The 14,125-nt window shown below is 50.1% G+C and overlaps 6 protein-coding genes across 6 annotated transcripts; 2 read left to right on the top strand and 4 right to left on the bottom strand.

Annotated features, from left to right (window-relative positions):
* Nucleotides 1–109: 109 nt before the first annotated feature.
* Nucleotides 110–414, bottom strand: BDW74DRAFT_182506 (bL33 family ribosomal protein; the record flags this gene model as incomplete). The annotated part of the gene is made up of 2 exons (XM_073730285.1): nucleotides 110–279; nucleotides 402–414. The coding sequence occupies 2 exons, from the start codon at nucleotides 412–414 to the stop codon at nucleotides 110–112; spliced, it is 183 nt and encodes a 60-aa protein (XP_073579396.1).
* A 368-nt stretch (nucleotides 415–782) lies between these two features.
* On the top strand, nucleotides 783–2,849 carry BDW74DRAFT_182505 (uncharacterized protein; the record flags this gene model as incomplete). The annotated part of the gene is made up of 2 exons (XM_073730284.1): nucleotides 783–1,488; nucleotides 1,555–2,849. The coding sequence occupies 2 exons, from the start codon at nucleotides 783–785 to the stop codon at nucleotides 2,847–2,849; spliced, it is 2,001 nt and encodes a 666-aa protein (XP_073579395.1).
* Nucleotides 2,850–2,898: 49 nt separating this feature from the next.
* Nucleotides 2,899–4,505, bottom strand: BDW74DRAFT_91760 (Fig1 domain-containing protein). Its single transcript, XM_073734073.1, has 3 exons — nucleotides 3,793–4,505; nucleotides 3,378–3,717; nucleotides 2,899–3,323 (listed from the first exon to the last, which is right to left on the bottom strand). Exons 1-3 carry the CDS (start codon nucleotides 4,340–4,342, stop codon nucleotides 2,948–2,950), a joined length of 1,266 nt encoding a protein of 421 aa, XP_073579394.1. The 5' UTR covers nucleotides 4,343–4,505; the 3' UTR covers nucleotides 2,899–2,947.
* Nucleotides 4,506–6,184: 1,679 nt separating this feature from the next.
* Nucleotides 6,185–6,971, top strand: BDW74DRAFT_161321 (uncharacterized protein). The gene is made up of 2 exons (XM_073725762.1): nucleotides 6,185–6,451; nucleotides 6,528–6,971. Exons 1-2 carry the CDS (start codon nucleotides 6,287–6,289, stop codon nucleotides 6,798–6,800), a joined length of 438 nt encoding a protein of 145 aa, XP_073579393.1. The 5' UTR covers nucleotides 6,185–6,286; the 3' UTR covers nucleotides 6,801–6,971.
* A 1,658-nt stretch (nucleotides 6,972–8,629) lies between these two features.
* On the bottom strand, nucleotides 8,630–9,194 carry BDW74DRAFT_182502 (uncharacterized protein; the record flags this gene model as incomplete). The annotated part of the gene is made up of 3 exons (XM_073730283.1): nucleotides 8,630–8,806; nucleotides 8,895–9,059; nucleotides 9,111–9,194. The coding sequence occupies 3 exons, from the start codon at nucleotides 9,192–9,194 to the stop codon at nucleotides 8,630–8,632; spliced, it is 426 nt and encodes a 141-aa protein (XP_073579392.1).
* A 4,269-nt stretch (nucleotides 9,195–13,463) lies between these two features.
* BDW74DRAFT_182501 (uncharacterized protein) lies at nucleotides 13,464–14,105 on the bottom strand (the record flags this gene model as incomplete). Its single annotated transcript, XM_073730282.1, has 1 exon — nucleotides 13,464–14,105. The coding sequence occupies one exon, from the start codon at nucleotides 14,103–14,105 to the stop codon at nucleotides 13,464–13,466; it is 642 nt and encodes a 213-aa protein (XP_073579391.1).
* Nucleotides 14,106–14,125: the final 20 nt, after the last annotated feature.

Genomic DNA, 14,125 nt, shown 5'->3' with positions numbered 1-14,125 from the left:
CGAGGAATCCGGGAACAGTCGAAGCTGCAGAGATTATATCCGAGAGAATTCGATAGCGATAGCCGGCGGGGGAGGAAGTTCGTTGAGGGTCGGTAGGTAGATAGGCAAATCACCTCGCTCGTCCACCCTTTGTCGCCTCCAGGAACAGCACCTTCTTCTTGACAACGGGATCGTACTTGAGCATGCTCAGGGGACGGTGCGCACGGGGCCGGGTCATTGTGCGGTAGTAGCCGGTCATCGCCATCGAGATCAGGCGAACGACCATGGTACGGGACTTCGCTGTGAGCAGGAGGATTTCGTTAGCCTAGGACGTTTCTGGACAGGTGACAAGCAGGCGAATGCGGAGGCGTTGATTTGAAGGAAAAACATGGTTTTTCAAGAGCGCTCATGTGGACGCGTACCTTTCTTGGCCATTTTTGCGGCTGGAGATGGAATTGAGGCTGTTCGAGAAGTTCGGAGATGGTCTTGTCGGAGGAGCGGAAGAGGTTTGGCCCATTAAGTCACGTGCCTATGGTGCTGAATTGGGGAATAGCGTGCTTTTTTAAAGATCTCCCGTAGATGCCTTGCTGCCTTGGGGAATCTCTCTCAACCAGGAACCTGATATTCTGAAGAAGAGCAATCTTTGATGAGAAAGCATATAATAATCCCGATACGACTTAGTCGCATACGCTGCAGATACAGCTTTTCTTTTCGACCGCTACTGCCATCTGGGGTTCGTGAACAGATATGCCCCGCAACTTTGCAGCGGCGACTCCAACTTTCATGATACTTGAGAGCAAGTGATGGCGGAATCCCTTTCTATCGAAGACAAGAATAGATACCTGGCGAACATCAAGCGTCTAGCCAGACTACTACCCGGATATGATCAACTTCTCAAGATTCCTGACACCACTGTGGGTATTGACCGCATTGACATCTTGGAAGATGGAAGCGTACGCACGACTGGACAAGTGAGCTGGAACTCGTTATCGTACAACACGGACATGAGTGCCTGGTTGACGGCGGATCTCTTCTCGGTCGCTACGCGATATATCCTTGTTGCAGACTTGAGTCTAACAGCCTGTCACACCCTGAGAGCGGCCTTCGACCTCGACCCCCAGTTCTTCATCGACCATCTGAATGATCAAGTCTCAGGCCAGGATGTCCCGCAGAAGCGAAAGAGCTCCAAATGGAACAATTGGAGGCTGTCAAAGCCGTACCTGTCGTTTCGCTGGTTCAGGCCAGTGGCCCGCGCCCAAGGGAGCACCGCTCAGCAGCGCAAAAGGGCTGAAGAGAGATACTCGCAAGTTGCACCCAAGTTGGTGCGGGTCTCAGGAAGTGAAGTACGTGATGGGTATCGTGTCGAAACTATTCGTCCTGTGTCGAACATCTTCCGCTCTGAATGGGATTTGTCATTGGTGTCGACCTCGGCGAAGACCTCGGACCAAGTGGCTGCTATTGAAGAGAGGGCCTCAATATATCATACTGAGGCGGACGGCCACAAGATCGGTAGGTTTAGATTAAAGGAGTACGATTTTGGATCCAATCCTGACACTGCTGACATTATTTCTCTAGTAATCATGTTACTAGACGCAACTCCAATGATCAACAGCGCGCAATGGACGGTGACCACTCTTGACCCTCCAAAAGAGCCTCTGATCGCTCCACAGTATGCAAAGACACGGTACTCGAATTTGTACGAATGTCTAGTCCCTCGGGTCCCCCCGGAAATCACCAGCAGTGAGGAGGTTCCGAAGCTCAATAACCACGCGCTCCGAGAGATGTATGCGAAGCTGCTCCCAACCATGACATGCCTGCACCATGCTACTTGTGAGAGTGGAATTTCCCCTGTTCCTGCGTTTCTTATGCAGTATCTTTTTCAGATGGTCATATCTGATACTTTGGGGCTGATCGACCTTCTTCACGATACCCAAAGTAAGATTGTTGAGGCAGCAATGTCACAAGAGGCAGAACTTGAAGATATCCTTTCTCTGCGGACCATGGTCGCAGGGCTCCACTCTCAACTGCCTACTTTGAGCATGGAGCTGGAGCAGGCTTTGAAGGATTTGTTACAACGGTGTGAATTGGCGGGCCATCACCACACCAGCATTGACCAAGTAAGCGACTCGTTTGATGAGATATTGCAAGGCTCTAAAGATACCCTCAACTCCATTTCAGGAGCCTTGCAATTTATAGAGAGCCACCGGGCTATTCTTGAGGCTGAGAGCATCTCGCGTCTGACAGAACTCGCCTTTCTGTTCATTCCGTTATCGTTCGCCGCGTCTTTATTCTCGATGCAAATACAAGAGCTGTCGAATCCAGTGCCCGTCGGTTACTTCATTGCCTTTTCTCTAACACTCAGCGTGACCACGTATGCCCTGCGAATTTTTGCTCGCAGTTCATGGATACATCACCGCAAGCTGTCGATTATGGCAGCCGTCAGAAAAGGACGGTCAATACCTCCCGGGGCTCCAGTATCCAATATCGCCGTGTTCGCTTGGCTCCTAGTTCAAGTAAAATGGGCTGTGCGTTTGAGCTATTCCTGGGTTCGACTAGTGACGAGTTCAACATCCCAACGAGTCGGCCCTGCAGTCATGCTACTAGTGGCCCTCCCATGCTTCCTGGCTCCCCCGCTAGCGGTGCTGTGGACGCGCCAACTCGATAGTAGCCTGAAAATCGGACTTACTTTTGTTCTTACTCTCTTCATCTTTTCCGGTTTCGGGCTCGTCATCTTAGCGGCATCGGACACTCGTGAACAGGTTATAGGGTGGATTCCTGCTCATTGGCTAGCTCGAGCGAGACGATCTGCTCGTGAAAGAGTTGGCTGGGAAAGCGAAACAGAGCCATTGCAAGTGGAGCTTTCAGAATAAGTTTTTATACACATCAGCGATTGATATATTCACGTTCTCATGACGTTGATGACCTAGGCCCACAAATAGCCTTGTCATTTCATCTGGGCTTCGAACGACTACTCTAAAGAGTGGTAGTAAACTAGCCTCAAGTTCAGAAACAACACTGTCATTGCAACGGTCACCAGTATCGTTGCTCCAACTGCCCCCCAACCCATGCCTACCGCCGCGGCGCCAATTTGAATATGCACGGCGCCCCCGAGGATGAGCTCCGTATTAGCTGCATAGGCAACAGAGGCAATGTGCTGCCATAGTACAGCCACAATAAGGAATAGCGAGGCTATTAAGTGACATCCCATCACTAGTTGTATCGTTAAATTGCTTGGAAATGGCTTCACCTCGAGGAGACTCCCCTCTGCGTCCATCTCCTCGTGCCATCCTGGGAATGTACCAAGGGCATAGAACCCTATAAAGACGAGCACGGTGGCCATGATTCTGCCGCGTCCTTGGATTAGCCTAGCTTCGATTGTCTATCATGGCGGTACTCACATGATAACAGAAAGGATGACCTCGTCCTTGAAGTTCGCAGCGACCGCTAGCAGGTTAAGCGGATCGATGGCCGCATTAAGGCGACTCGCTAGGATCGCTGCGTCTCTCTTGCAGACCCAGCCATTGATCGCATCAAGGCTTGCACTCGCGATGCAGAAACCAAAGTATCCTACTCGGACCTCCAAGGCTCCCGTCGAACTTACGTTCGCCACGACGTCGTATAAGGATGGATTCAACACGGTATTTGGAATGGCGATGTCTCCATCGTCCGCCCGGTACGAAAACGCAAGAATGTACACGTTTCGCATGAAATTCGACGAGCAGCCCGCGATCATTAGCGCTATAAACCAGATTAGCCCTTCTCCAACTCAAAGTCGCGAACTAGGACAAGACATGTGAGGAATCGAACACCCACATAGCAACACAATGGCGATAGCACTAAAGACCATGTTAACATGATTATACCCGATAAGCGCGTACCAAGACCGATCCAAAAACGGGATCCAGCGTTTTAGTTTCCTCCAGAAAACGTGACGCGGGTCTGGATCCTCGTCGTCGGAGCCATCGGCTAGAAAAGACCCTGCGTCTTCGTTTTCTTCTTCAGAGTCGTTGTCATGCACAGCCTGGGCGTCGGACTGAGTCTCGGTCTGTGCAAGATCGATTGTTACTTCGGAGCAAGGGCGCGTTGGCGAGGATGCCTGGACGCTTGGTCTGGTTTTCTCGCTGAGCTCGTCCGGCTGGGCTTGGGATGCTGTCGCCCCATCTGTCGCCGCCCCTGTTTCTTGAGTCCGTTGTAAATGCAAGGACGGAGTTGATGCATACGGTGTGTGCTCTGCGGATTGATGGAGACCTTCTGAAGTAACTGACGCGGTTGTGTTTTTTCGAACGGGTGGGGGCGGCGTGTTAGACTGGTTGTCGTCTGTCTGAGCATGGGGTTCTAGGTCGCTTGTTCCTCTCCCCTCCATGACTGGTAATATTTTCCTAGATGAGCAAATTGCCTAGCTAAAGTCTAAGTTTCAATCTCTAGATTAAACTGCAGAAACTATGCGTTATTGCCAGGAGAGAAATCGCTTGGTGTCAGCCTCAGCACCCCGCTTTGACTTGCAGTCACTAGCAGCGAAGCCTAGCGAATGAGCTAGCACGGCTGGGCGGCGTACCTGACGACTTTGCAGAAGAACATTTTGAGCTGCATAAATATGGAAAGGCAGAGAGAGTGATTTGGAGCAAACAATCTATGAGCTCTCTGCTGCAGCCTATACTCCACAACTTTGGTTCGCACGGGAAAATTAGGGTTATTCCCGCTGGGGGACCGGATCGTGGAATTGAGCCTCACTATCTACTCCGATAGTATTTGAGAACTCTGCTCTTAAATCGTACCAAGATTTCAGGTATGTGAAATCATGTCCTTGTCTTGACTGCAATGGTAAGCTGGCTATTTGTACTCTCATGCTCGGGCAAGTCTCTTAGAAAGTTCTGATCACAAACTGGCCAGGCAGGTGCCTAAAGAGCCGATGACGCAATGTAGATAGGCTCTCTTCTCTATCCAACTATATTTATGATTCTGTAGTTTATAGTTAGTATTGGATGCCGGCTACGTACTGGTGCAAAAGGTCCGTGCTCCTTGATATCAACGATTCATGAGGGCATCCTGCTGGTGGATTTGGCTGTTCTTGATGCCTTTTGTGTGCTTGGGTTTGCGTTTTCGAGGCAGTGTGGTGGTGCTTGAGTTGAATGTGTGATGGGTGCTGGGCATCTGCTGGAATATTTGAGGGTCAGTATCGTATGGTAGCTGCTAGAGCTATGCTCCGTATTGGATATCTAGACTGTCCATTTCCATTTAAATAATTGAGAATCAGTTAGATGTATCTTGATACTGTGGTTATGATTCAGATGTTTTGTTGTTCCTCTGCCTAAAGTATCTGCCCTGCTGGCCCTAATTGTTTCCAGGATATGACTGCCTGATAAAAACGGGAATGGAATTGCCTTACACCACGACTTGCAGTCGGCCTAAGCCTGAGTATCATACTGCTTATCCTGCTACATACCTAGCAAAAAGCTCCACTTTATGTCTTGTTGTTGCTGTGTCCGTGAGATCTCGTCGATATCCGCGTCAAGGCGCCCTCGACCTAGCATTACCCACAGAATCAACGATCGAAGTGCCTAGAGTGCGCTCTAAGTCACTTTCATCGCGTGTCCCCAATTGTACCTTTACTCTAAAGTGTTGTAACCCAGCAAGCAGGGCAGTGCTGATTGAAACTGCTGTCAGACCCTATCATCATGCATGGCCCCCAACGATGAAGCGCCGATCGTACCTAGGTAGATGCACTGCCGACATAGCTCGCTCCCAATCAAATTCTTAATCCTCGCTCTTTCAACTTAGAGATCCCTGCTAGCCTCCGGGCGCTAGATGCACTGCATACTCTGAAGTAACTGTATGGTTGTATCTCGATTCCGCCCCTCGGCATCGCCCGCTCTGCCGATCAGGCGTGCTGCACTTAGGGCTCGGCGAGGATGTATTTATCCAATTATCTTGAAGTTATACAATCTCCACAGAAAAGCCCCATGAGTCGGCCCGTCGACCTCGATCGGGGCTGAGATTTGAAACGTCGAGCGCTGCGTCTTACTTCAAGGGTTCAATAGGTACGCAGCTCAGCGCTGGGAATCACCGGATGGGGAAGGAATGTTGCGAGGATGACTTCACTTCCATAGAATGAAATGAGGCTGTGATGCATCAATAGTGTTCTATGAAATCATTATCGTAGATTCAGAGAGGGATGCTCGGGTATAAAGAGGACCATCTGCTCCCCCGTCCATCCATCTCCATCATCAACAACACAGAGCAATCAAACAAAAAGAATCAACATATCTTCTCAAAGAGCCATCCACCAAATCAACCCAATCTAGCCAGAATGAAGCTCTGCATCGCCATCCCAGCCACTCTCCTCGCCCTCGCAGCAGGCACAACCGCCCTCTTTGACTGCAACTCCAACCAGCACGCCTTTCCCCCAACAACCGGAAAATTCGTCGTGCACTACACCTCCATCCGCGACACCGAGCTGGACGGGAAGCCGTGGGTGCGTCCTCTTTCCTTCCCATCCCTTCCAACCCCTCCCAACCCTTTCAAGCCACTAATTTGTTTATTTTTGTCAGATCCGCATCTGCAAACCCAGCGGCAACGGCTGGAGCCAAGTCCCGCCGCTGTCGATGGACTGCGCGAGCGCGGGAGACAGGTATACCTTTGGCACGGGGTACACGGGACTGAAGAATAGTATTACCGTTGTTAATGGCAATGGGTGCAATGATGACTCGTCGAATCTTGATGGCGGGAGTCTGAAGTACGGGAGTCAGAGCCGTTCGTTGGCGGGTGATGATAAGGGGTGTGGGAAGAGGGATCATGGGATTTCGTGCGAGTTTGATCTTTAGGTCTTGGGCCTGGGATCTGCTTTTGGTGTGCGGGTTTGTGATGGAAAGGCTTGGAGTAACGTTGAATGATGCTGCACTGGTCTTTCGAGGGTTGCTGTTGGGGTCCAGTTGAGTTGGCGGTTAGCGCTACGTGGCAACTGGATGGGATAGGTCTTTTTAGGTAGTCGTGCTTTGGGCTCAGAATGATATCTGCTATTTGCTATTTGGTATTTCTCAGTGCCTCTGTAGACTGCTACCGGGATATCAACAGTCAGTCTCTTAAGTCTGGACACCGGAGACGCTACGGCGAAATCTATTGTTATACAAGGCTTCTAATTCTAAAACTTTGAACCCTCTCTTGAACTGAGCTATAAGATACCCTGTATTTGGTCGGTGATGATGTACTTTATGATAGGGGTTCGTCATAGTAGCCCTAATCTCCCCGCTCTGCTAGCCGGGCATGCCTGGGCAATAGAATAGGTAGGTCTCTGAAAGTTTTAGGGCACAATAACAAGCGCTCCTATAGTCGAAGCTGGCCTGAACACTTTTCTAGGATTCTTCTTCATTGATCTGCGTACTCCCGTGTATCTTCTTGAACCTCTGAACGTGGTGCAATTCCCATGAACGCCCTAGTGCCGGGGCATAGACTTTCAATATTAGGCTGACTCTATTACTGGATTCCGTGCCCTACGCCTTTATGTAAGTCTAATATCAGTGCTCTTTTGAAGTTGGAGCGCTCAACGGGTTGCGGGACTTGTCCTACCGTTACTTTATATCTGGCGGCTATAGTACCCACCTCTTTAATGGCCGTCAAAATGCCACCTGCAGGGGCGCTACTTACCTGCCTAAGGCACAACGATGCGGACGGATAGAAACTTTACGGTACTGAGGCACCTAGACTGGAAGCTAATCCTATAGCACACATATAGGGAACCTTAATATAACATGGTGATATAGCACATCACCCGCTCCTAAAGTATACTCATCCGTCCCAACCGAACACCTGACTGGCCTGTCCGCATGACCACCCCAACCAAGCGACGAATCCCCGCACCGAACTCATATTAGTTCTTCCTTGGCTGGCCGTCTTAGTCTCGGCTAATGCCGCTGAACCTTGATTGTGGCACTGCATGTCGCTTAGGTTTGGCTCGTGTCTACCCGTGGACGGATTTGTAACCTACCTAAGTTCTAACAACCCTCCATAGGAGACACCTGTGATTATTATGCAAACTACTAACTTGAAACAAGATTAATCATTTACCAAGGAAACAAACAAGAGAGATTTGAGATGGCTTTAAGAGGTAAAGCTCGAAAGATATTTCGACTTTGGAGGAGAGAAAGCTTCTAGTGTAATCATTGGTTGGCAGTACAGGGGAGATGCCCTCTGCCAACAGCCAGAGCAGGTCGAGGGAAGACTACCATAGTACTGGAGCATCTAAAAGCTACGAAGAAAGCCCAGGTCAAAGAAATATGATTTGATTTGATTTGATTGAACCCTCAACATCGAGTGTTGAGTTAAAGCCAAGAAAACAAGCACCATGGAGGCACTTGTGAAATAGCTATGGTTCACATTGGAAAGAAAACACAGGAAAACAAAAAAAAATAGGGGACTATGGCTGCATGTAGCCTGCTAGCGAGCTAGAGACCTTCATGCATCCCGTCCTTGAGTTGAGTACAAAAGAAAAGTCCAGAGTTGTTCAGGGCTCTTGTGGAACCAGAACACAATGGAGAACAAGATAACAAGGAAACAAGTAGTAGAAACTACATTTGGTGAGACATGTGCTCGAGGTCGTAGAATGTTGATGCTGGCGGAAGGGAAGAGAAGAGTCGATCAACAACCGCAAGACAGATCAGATTAAATCCATCAAGCACTTCGCCTCCTGCACAATAACAGACCAGTTGTCGTCATGGGTAAGATGACCACCAGCAACCTTCTTGCCCTTGTATTTAGTCTCGCAGTCTTTGACAAGAACATAAGCTCCCTCGGCAATGTGCTCAGAGAGAATATTCTTGCCGGCCTTGGTATCCTAGCGACGCATCCACGTTAGTTAACTACCATTTGGTATTATCCTATCACCAAGACCAGGGTAAAGAGAGGGGTATAGTAGCACATACCTCATTGCACCAGCGAACCTGAGCGTGGCCCTTGCAGGAGATGACTTCGCACTTGTTGGGATCGAGATACCAGGCCATGGAGCCCATGTCCTTGATATTTTTGGCGGCGGCCTTGACGTCTCCGACGGGGGCGGCGAGGGCTTTGCCGGCGCACTGCACGTGGTGCTGGGATGTGTTAGCTCAATGTCGTTTAATGGGGAGCGCAAAGGAAAGGACGAATGGAAGACATATAGCGGAGCCCATGGCGGCGAAGGGGACGAGCATCAGGAAGTTGATGACGGAGGCGTTGGTGATACGCATCTTGGCGATTGGCTGGGAAGATGAAGGTAACACGAGGGGATTTTGCAAGATTGCTGAAGACGAAGAGATGTTGGTTTGGACGAATTGATTGTTCGAAGAAGCTGAAGGCTGAAGATCTGAGGTGGAAGAGGATTGAGAGTGGTGAGGATGGTGAGGAAGAGTTTGGCGGGGGCAGACGAGGTTATCTATACGGAATATGAAGAGCTCTGGACATTAAGAGAATCGCCTAGAATGGTGACCAGAGGGGATTTCCATTCACTGACCCTGAAAAGAGGGTACCTTGAGTAGCCAATGGGCGTTCACGAAGCAAGATGTCCTGCACTGCAGGCACAGACGTGGACGTGAATTTTGCGGGCCTTGAAGGTTCCATGGTGAGCTCCAAATTTACAGCCAAAGGAAGTCCCGGTGAATGGCCTCTGATGTTAGGAATCCTGCATACATCCCTTTTGACTAGAAGATGCTGCTAGCACTCTGAATGGCAAGGCAAGGAATGGCAAGAGTGCATACCAAGGATAATCTACAGTGCATGATATAATGTATGGAAATAATACACTGATGCGAATGCCCTCTGACAGTTGTTCTTCTGGTCATGGAGCATCCTGATAGCTTCCACTCTTCGAGATGTACAGTAAAGAAGAAGCTTGCTCGTTCCTGGTCCTGACTCCCAATGCCGGTGTCTCAAGGCTTCTTACTGCTATATGCAAGTAATCCATGAGATGTCGTAGTTGCTTCAAAGCATAGGAAAAACCCTGGATCTACTCCGTACTGACACCTGCACTTTCTGTTACCTACCTACCATAGCCTACCATAGCCTACCATATCCCCGCATACTAAAGAGAGTATCAGGAGCTCAGAGCGGAAGTCGGGTACTGGGCATGGTTTCTACTCGCATTCCATAATAACAGGTACTCCCAGACGTTCAAGCTACTTGGGTCAACCACGGCCACAGCTGCTGCTCGAATACTACTTGATTGCTGCTTGCTGAAGTTGGAGTTTCTAGAACAATCGCCCTTGCCGGGATTTAAAGACGGTTGTTCCTTTCCAAAGGGTACCTAACAAGTAACACAACGGTGTATAGCAAGCGAGAATCAACTGCTCGCCATGAAGAATAGAAAGCAATATACCAGCTTGATTTCATAAGTCCCTAGGTCAGAACATATAGGATTCCCATTCACATGAGGCGGCAGCTTCTCAGTGCTTGCGACTATTCACAACCTCTATACGAACAAGCCTAGCTCAACTTATGTAGTTGATTAGGGGTATATAAGAATAAATCGAGTAAGCTTAAAACCTGGCACTAATTACCTTTTAGCTAGAGGTTGGTAAAGTCATCTTAGTTATCCAGAATTGCACCTTTACCTATGGTAGGCGATCCTCTAGTTGAGTCACATGCGCCCTTTAAGATAGAGACCAAGAGAAGAGGGGGAGCCGTCCTCCCTCGAAACCCCCTGTCCCTGTCCTTGTCCGCAAACTCTTATCTCAGCCCGCTCTGAGACACCCATCCACTACGAGTGCGGGGGTATAGATCGCTGCCTTGGTTTCGTCGATCAGACGGTGCGGTGCGTCCATGCTCCTGGGTTGGGTGGGATCCTGCAATAGGCATCAGGCGACCAACCTTAGCCGTCACACCTTTTGGCCTCACCAGCCACAGTTGCGACCTGCGAGGAATCAGTTGGAGAGGATTTTTTGTTTGGATGGTTGAGACTTGGAATTTTGGGCGTTCGTCGTCTCTTTACCCCCTTTTGGGTATCTAGGTATACCTGCTAGAGGTACACTTTGGTAGTCTCTGCGCGAAGACACTGCTAATTGTACAAGTTCGTTGGGTCCTCATCTTCGTCCTCGTCTTCAGATTTATCATCGACATAACTCCGGTAGGGCTGAGACTGAAGCATAAAGAACTCGGTGCTCCTTTTAAATAGCCAACTTGATATCACCTGGAGGGTGTTCCTGCTCGAGAACAATTCCCATACCTATACCTATGGTGGACTTTGACTCTCCGCAATGGATACCTACAGGTTCAAGCGTTCAGGTTTCCCAGGCATCAATCAAAGCGCGACTGAAATTATGGTCTCAAATTGGAGCTTGCGCGTAGGTTGCGCGTCCGCCAACCCATCGTTCTCGCGCTGATTATCGTACGCAACATCCTTACGTGTCTCGTCAGGTCGGACCTTTTGAGGTGTGCTGTTTGCTAGATTTGTGAAATGTGCCAAGTTATTCGACGGCGGCGTCCTGGGTGCAGCGCAATTCTCCGTCTCAGCGAAATCTGAAGAGATTGAGTATTGAATGGGTCGGTCGCTGCATCTCTATACCTAGGGTACATCGCAGCTGGTCAGCTAACGTCAACGGGGATAACGATAAATCTTACGGTTTCAATTCTCTTCTAGTGAGTCAGTACGACAACAGGAAATATCACAAAGCAATGGGAGGCTCTCTTACAGTTGAGGCTAATGCAGAAGCAAGTTCGCTCGCCGGTCTGACAGGGCAGTGAGATTTCAATGTGGTCCGGCCTCGATCGCGACGGGAGAGCTGAAATCGCAGAAGCAAACATTCAGATCGGGACGGGGCTGCGTCCCAGTGCGTCGCTTGTGGCGGAGGCTGCGATATACTCTGGTCCATGGTGAGACCCTGGCAGAGACCTTTCTGCCTAAGCAGGTATCTGCATAACGGAACGGCGAACAGACCTGAAGACCGAAGGCCGAAATGATTTGCAATCCAACACTTTCCACAAACAAAGTCGCTGATTGGAGCACAAAGTATACATCACCACCCTTGTCAATGATCAGATCATAGCAAGAATAAGACACCAAGGGTTTTAGCAAGTCAGCCTAGCAGAGATACCAGCTGAACCTCCCTGCCTCCCGCAAAACTGCCTTGTGCTAGTCTAGGTGCATGGGCACGGCCCCCGCCGCGCTCCCATCCTTAATGTCGGCCACTATACTCCGTAGTGTACCTGCCCTTGCACTTGCCACAATCTTACAATGTTGCAGGGTCTGGTTACGGGGTAGCTTGCTAGCTTAACAGCTTACCCTGCAATATTCCGTAATCCAGGCCACCCCCTAGAGGGAAAACGATCTCAAGTCTTCCATCGCCTCTTTTCTCCGCATACGAAAATCGAAAATAGATTGCCTAGATGAAAGGGACTCGAATCGGTGCCTATGGTATTGAGCCGCACCGACGCCTGCTCGTATCCTCTCGTCACTTATTGGACGATTTGGCGAAATGTTCCGCATTCAAACCTTGAGGTGAATCAGTACGTACATCATGCATGCAGCTTGTCAATGCAGCTTGTCAATGCAGGGCGTGCCGCTCCCTACTGCGTACATTGTAGCTAGATAGCTAAGCTGGTGTGCCAAGTGCCAATAGATGCTTGTGAGTCACTGCCTGGTGAACTTGACGTTTTCGCCTACAGTATGGAGTAGCCATTCGGGGGACTGTTTCGGAAGAAGATTTTCGTTCTTGTTCTTGAGGAGGGGGGTGGGGTCGATGATCGGGTCTAGGTAGACTTGCTCCACTGCGCGGGGGGCCTTATTCACCCTGGGTCAAGGGTTCTGGCAGCTAGGTTGCTATTTACCTAGGTACTCGATCCAGGTACTCGAGTGAAGTAGAAAGCTAGTATATTTTCAATGGAGGGAAAATCTTGGATAGATCAGAATAAATTTATTCTCGTATGTAGATAGCGATAAGCTGAATATAGATTTGAGCTCGAACTAGACAAAAGAAAAGTAGTGTAAAGACAGTAGAGTACCGGTTCATCGGACCAATAATGACAAGCGAATTCCAATCCTTCGATCCTTCAATGCGGGGCATTGGCAACTCATGCAGAGATAGGTGAGTCACGAGAGAGATTATCCAGTAACAAGAAAGCTAAGCTAAACGATGTGGACTGTTTTTGTCTTTCAGTTTTGACGTTTTTTCCGGATGTTGGTCGGCATTTTCTCAGTGTCGTGGGTAGAATAGTAGACATGATGAGAAAAGGGGACGCAGAGCGTAAAGCTCAGAACCGTGAAGGAGGGTATCCCTCCTTCGGATGGGCTATCTCATGAGCGGCCGAAACCCAGCTCAAGGATATCAACCCAGAATAGAATGCGGAGTGAATCCGGTTCACTCTATGGGGTTGGGGCATGGGACGGGGCAATGTCCCGACCCGGGTAAGTGTGGGTGGATTGTTGTAGCACCTGGCTGCAGTGTGGCATGAACAGAGACAGGGACGTAATCGAGTTGACGTGAGACGGAAGCGAAGACAGTACTACCTAACAAAGGCAGCTTCATTCACCGATGGTACTCGGTCGGGCGGAGGTAGATACGCGAGGACTCCTTGACGCGCTCAACGCGGTCTGCAGCGTCAGAGTCGTAGAGCGAGCCCCTGCTGGGGGAGCCGCGACTGGAAGAGGACCGGCGAGGGGAGTTGTAGATGATGATCCGGCGGGTCTTGACGGTGGTAGTGCGAGGCTCACGCTCAATGATCTCGGTGGCGGTGACCTTCTGCGAGTTGGAGCGGCGGGGTGGGACGACGTAAGTGCTATCGTAGCTGATGATTGGCTTCTGAACCGCAGGGGCCTTGTCCTTCTCCTCCTTCTTGTGCAGCTTCAGGCCGTCTTCGAGGGCAAGGAGGAGGTCGCGGGTTGCAATACAGCGGCGGGGGATGTTGACGAGGGTCGGCTGCTTGAGGGTGTCGCGGTCGACGACGGAGTAGGACTTGCGGTTCTTGGAGTACAGGTAGGAGGCCACGTCGAGGGCGTACTCAGTGCCGCGGCGGCAGAGGGAGTCGCCCTTTGCAAGAACATGTCGGGGGTCGCTGCAGGTGTGGCAGTGGTCGGCGTGACGCTCAAAGGCCATCATGACGAAGTGCTCGTCGTCGGCCAGCTCGCGGACTGGGAGCACGGGTGGCTCAACAATGGTAATGGAAGGCATGCTGGTGACTCGTCGAAGAC

The sequence above is a fragment of the Aspergillus multicolor genome (assembly GCF_047715735.1).
Source record: "Aspergillus multicolor strain CBS 133.54 unplaced genomic scaffold BDW74scaffold_36, whole genome shotgun sequence".
Classification (NCBI taxonomy): domain Eukaryota; kingdom Fungi; phylum Ascomycota; class Eurotiomycetes; order Eurotiales; family Aspergillaceae; genus Aspergillus; species Aspergillus multicolor.
The sequence above is the reverse complement of the archived record's forward strand: the minus strand, read 5'-3'. Positions and strand labels throughout refer to the sequence as shown.

What these genes read in the sequence shown, in the direction of transcription:
- BDW74DRAFT_91760 (XM_073734073.1), bottom strand. Translation starts at nt 4,342, where the DNA reads ATGGAGGGGAGAGGAACAAGCGACCTAGAACCCCATGCTCAGACAGAC. An exon ending in TATCGCCATTGTGTTGCTAT is followed by an intron (nt 3,718 to 3,792) that starts GTGGGTGTTCGA and finishes TCTGGTTTATAG; the next exon opens with CGCTAATGATCGCGGGCTGC. An exon ending in GTCATCCTTTCTGTTATCAT is followed by an intron (nt 3,324 to 3,377) that starts GTGAGTACCGCC and finishes AGGACGCGGCAG; the next exon opens with AATCATGGCCACCGTGCTCG.
- BDW74DRAFT_161321 (XM_073725762.1), top strand. Translation starts at nt 6,287, where the DNA reads ATGAAGCTCTGCATCGCCATCCCAGCCACTCTCCTCGCCCTCGCAGCA. An exon ending in AGCTGGACGGGAAGCCGTGG is followed by an intron (nt 6,452 to 6,527) that starts GTGCGTCCTCTT and finishes TATTTTTGTCAG; the next exon opens with ATCCGCATCTGCAAACCCAG.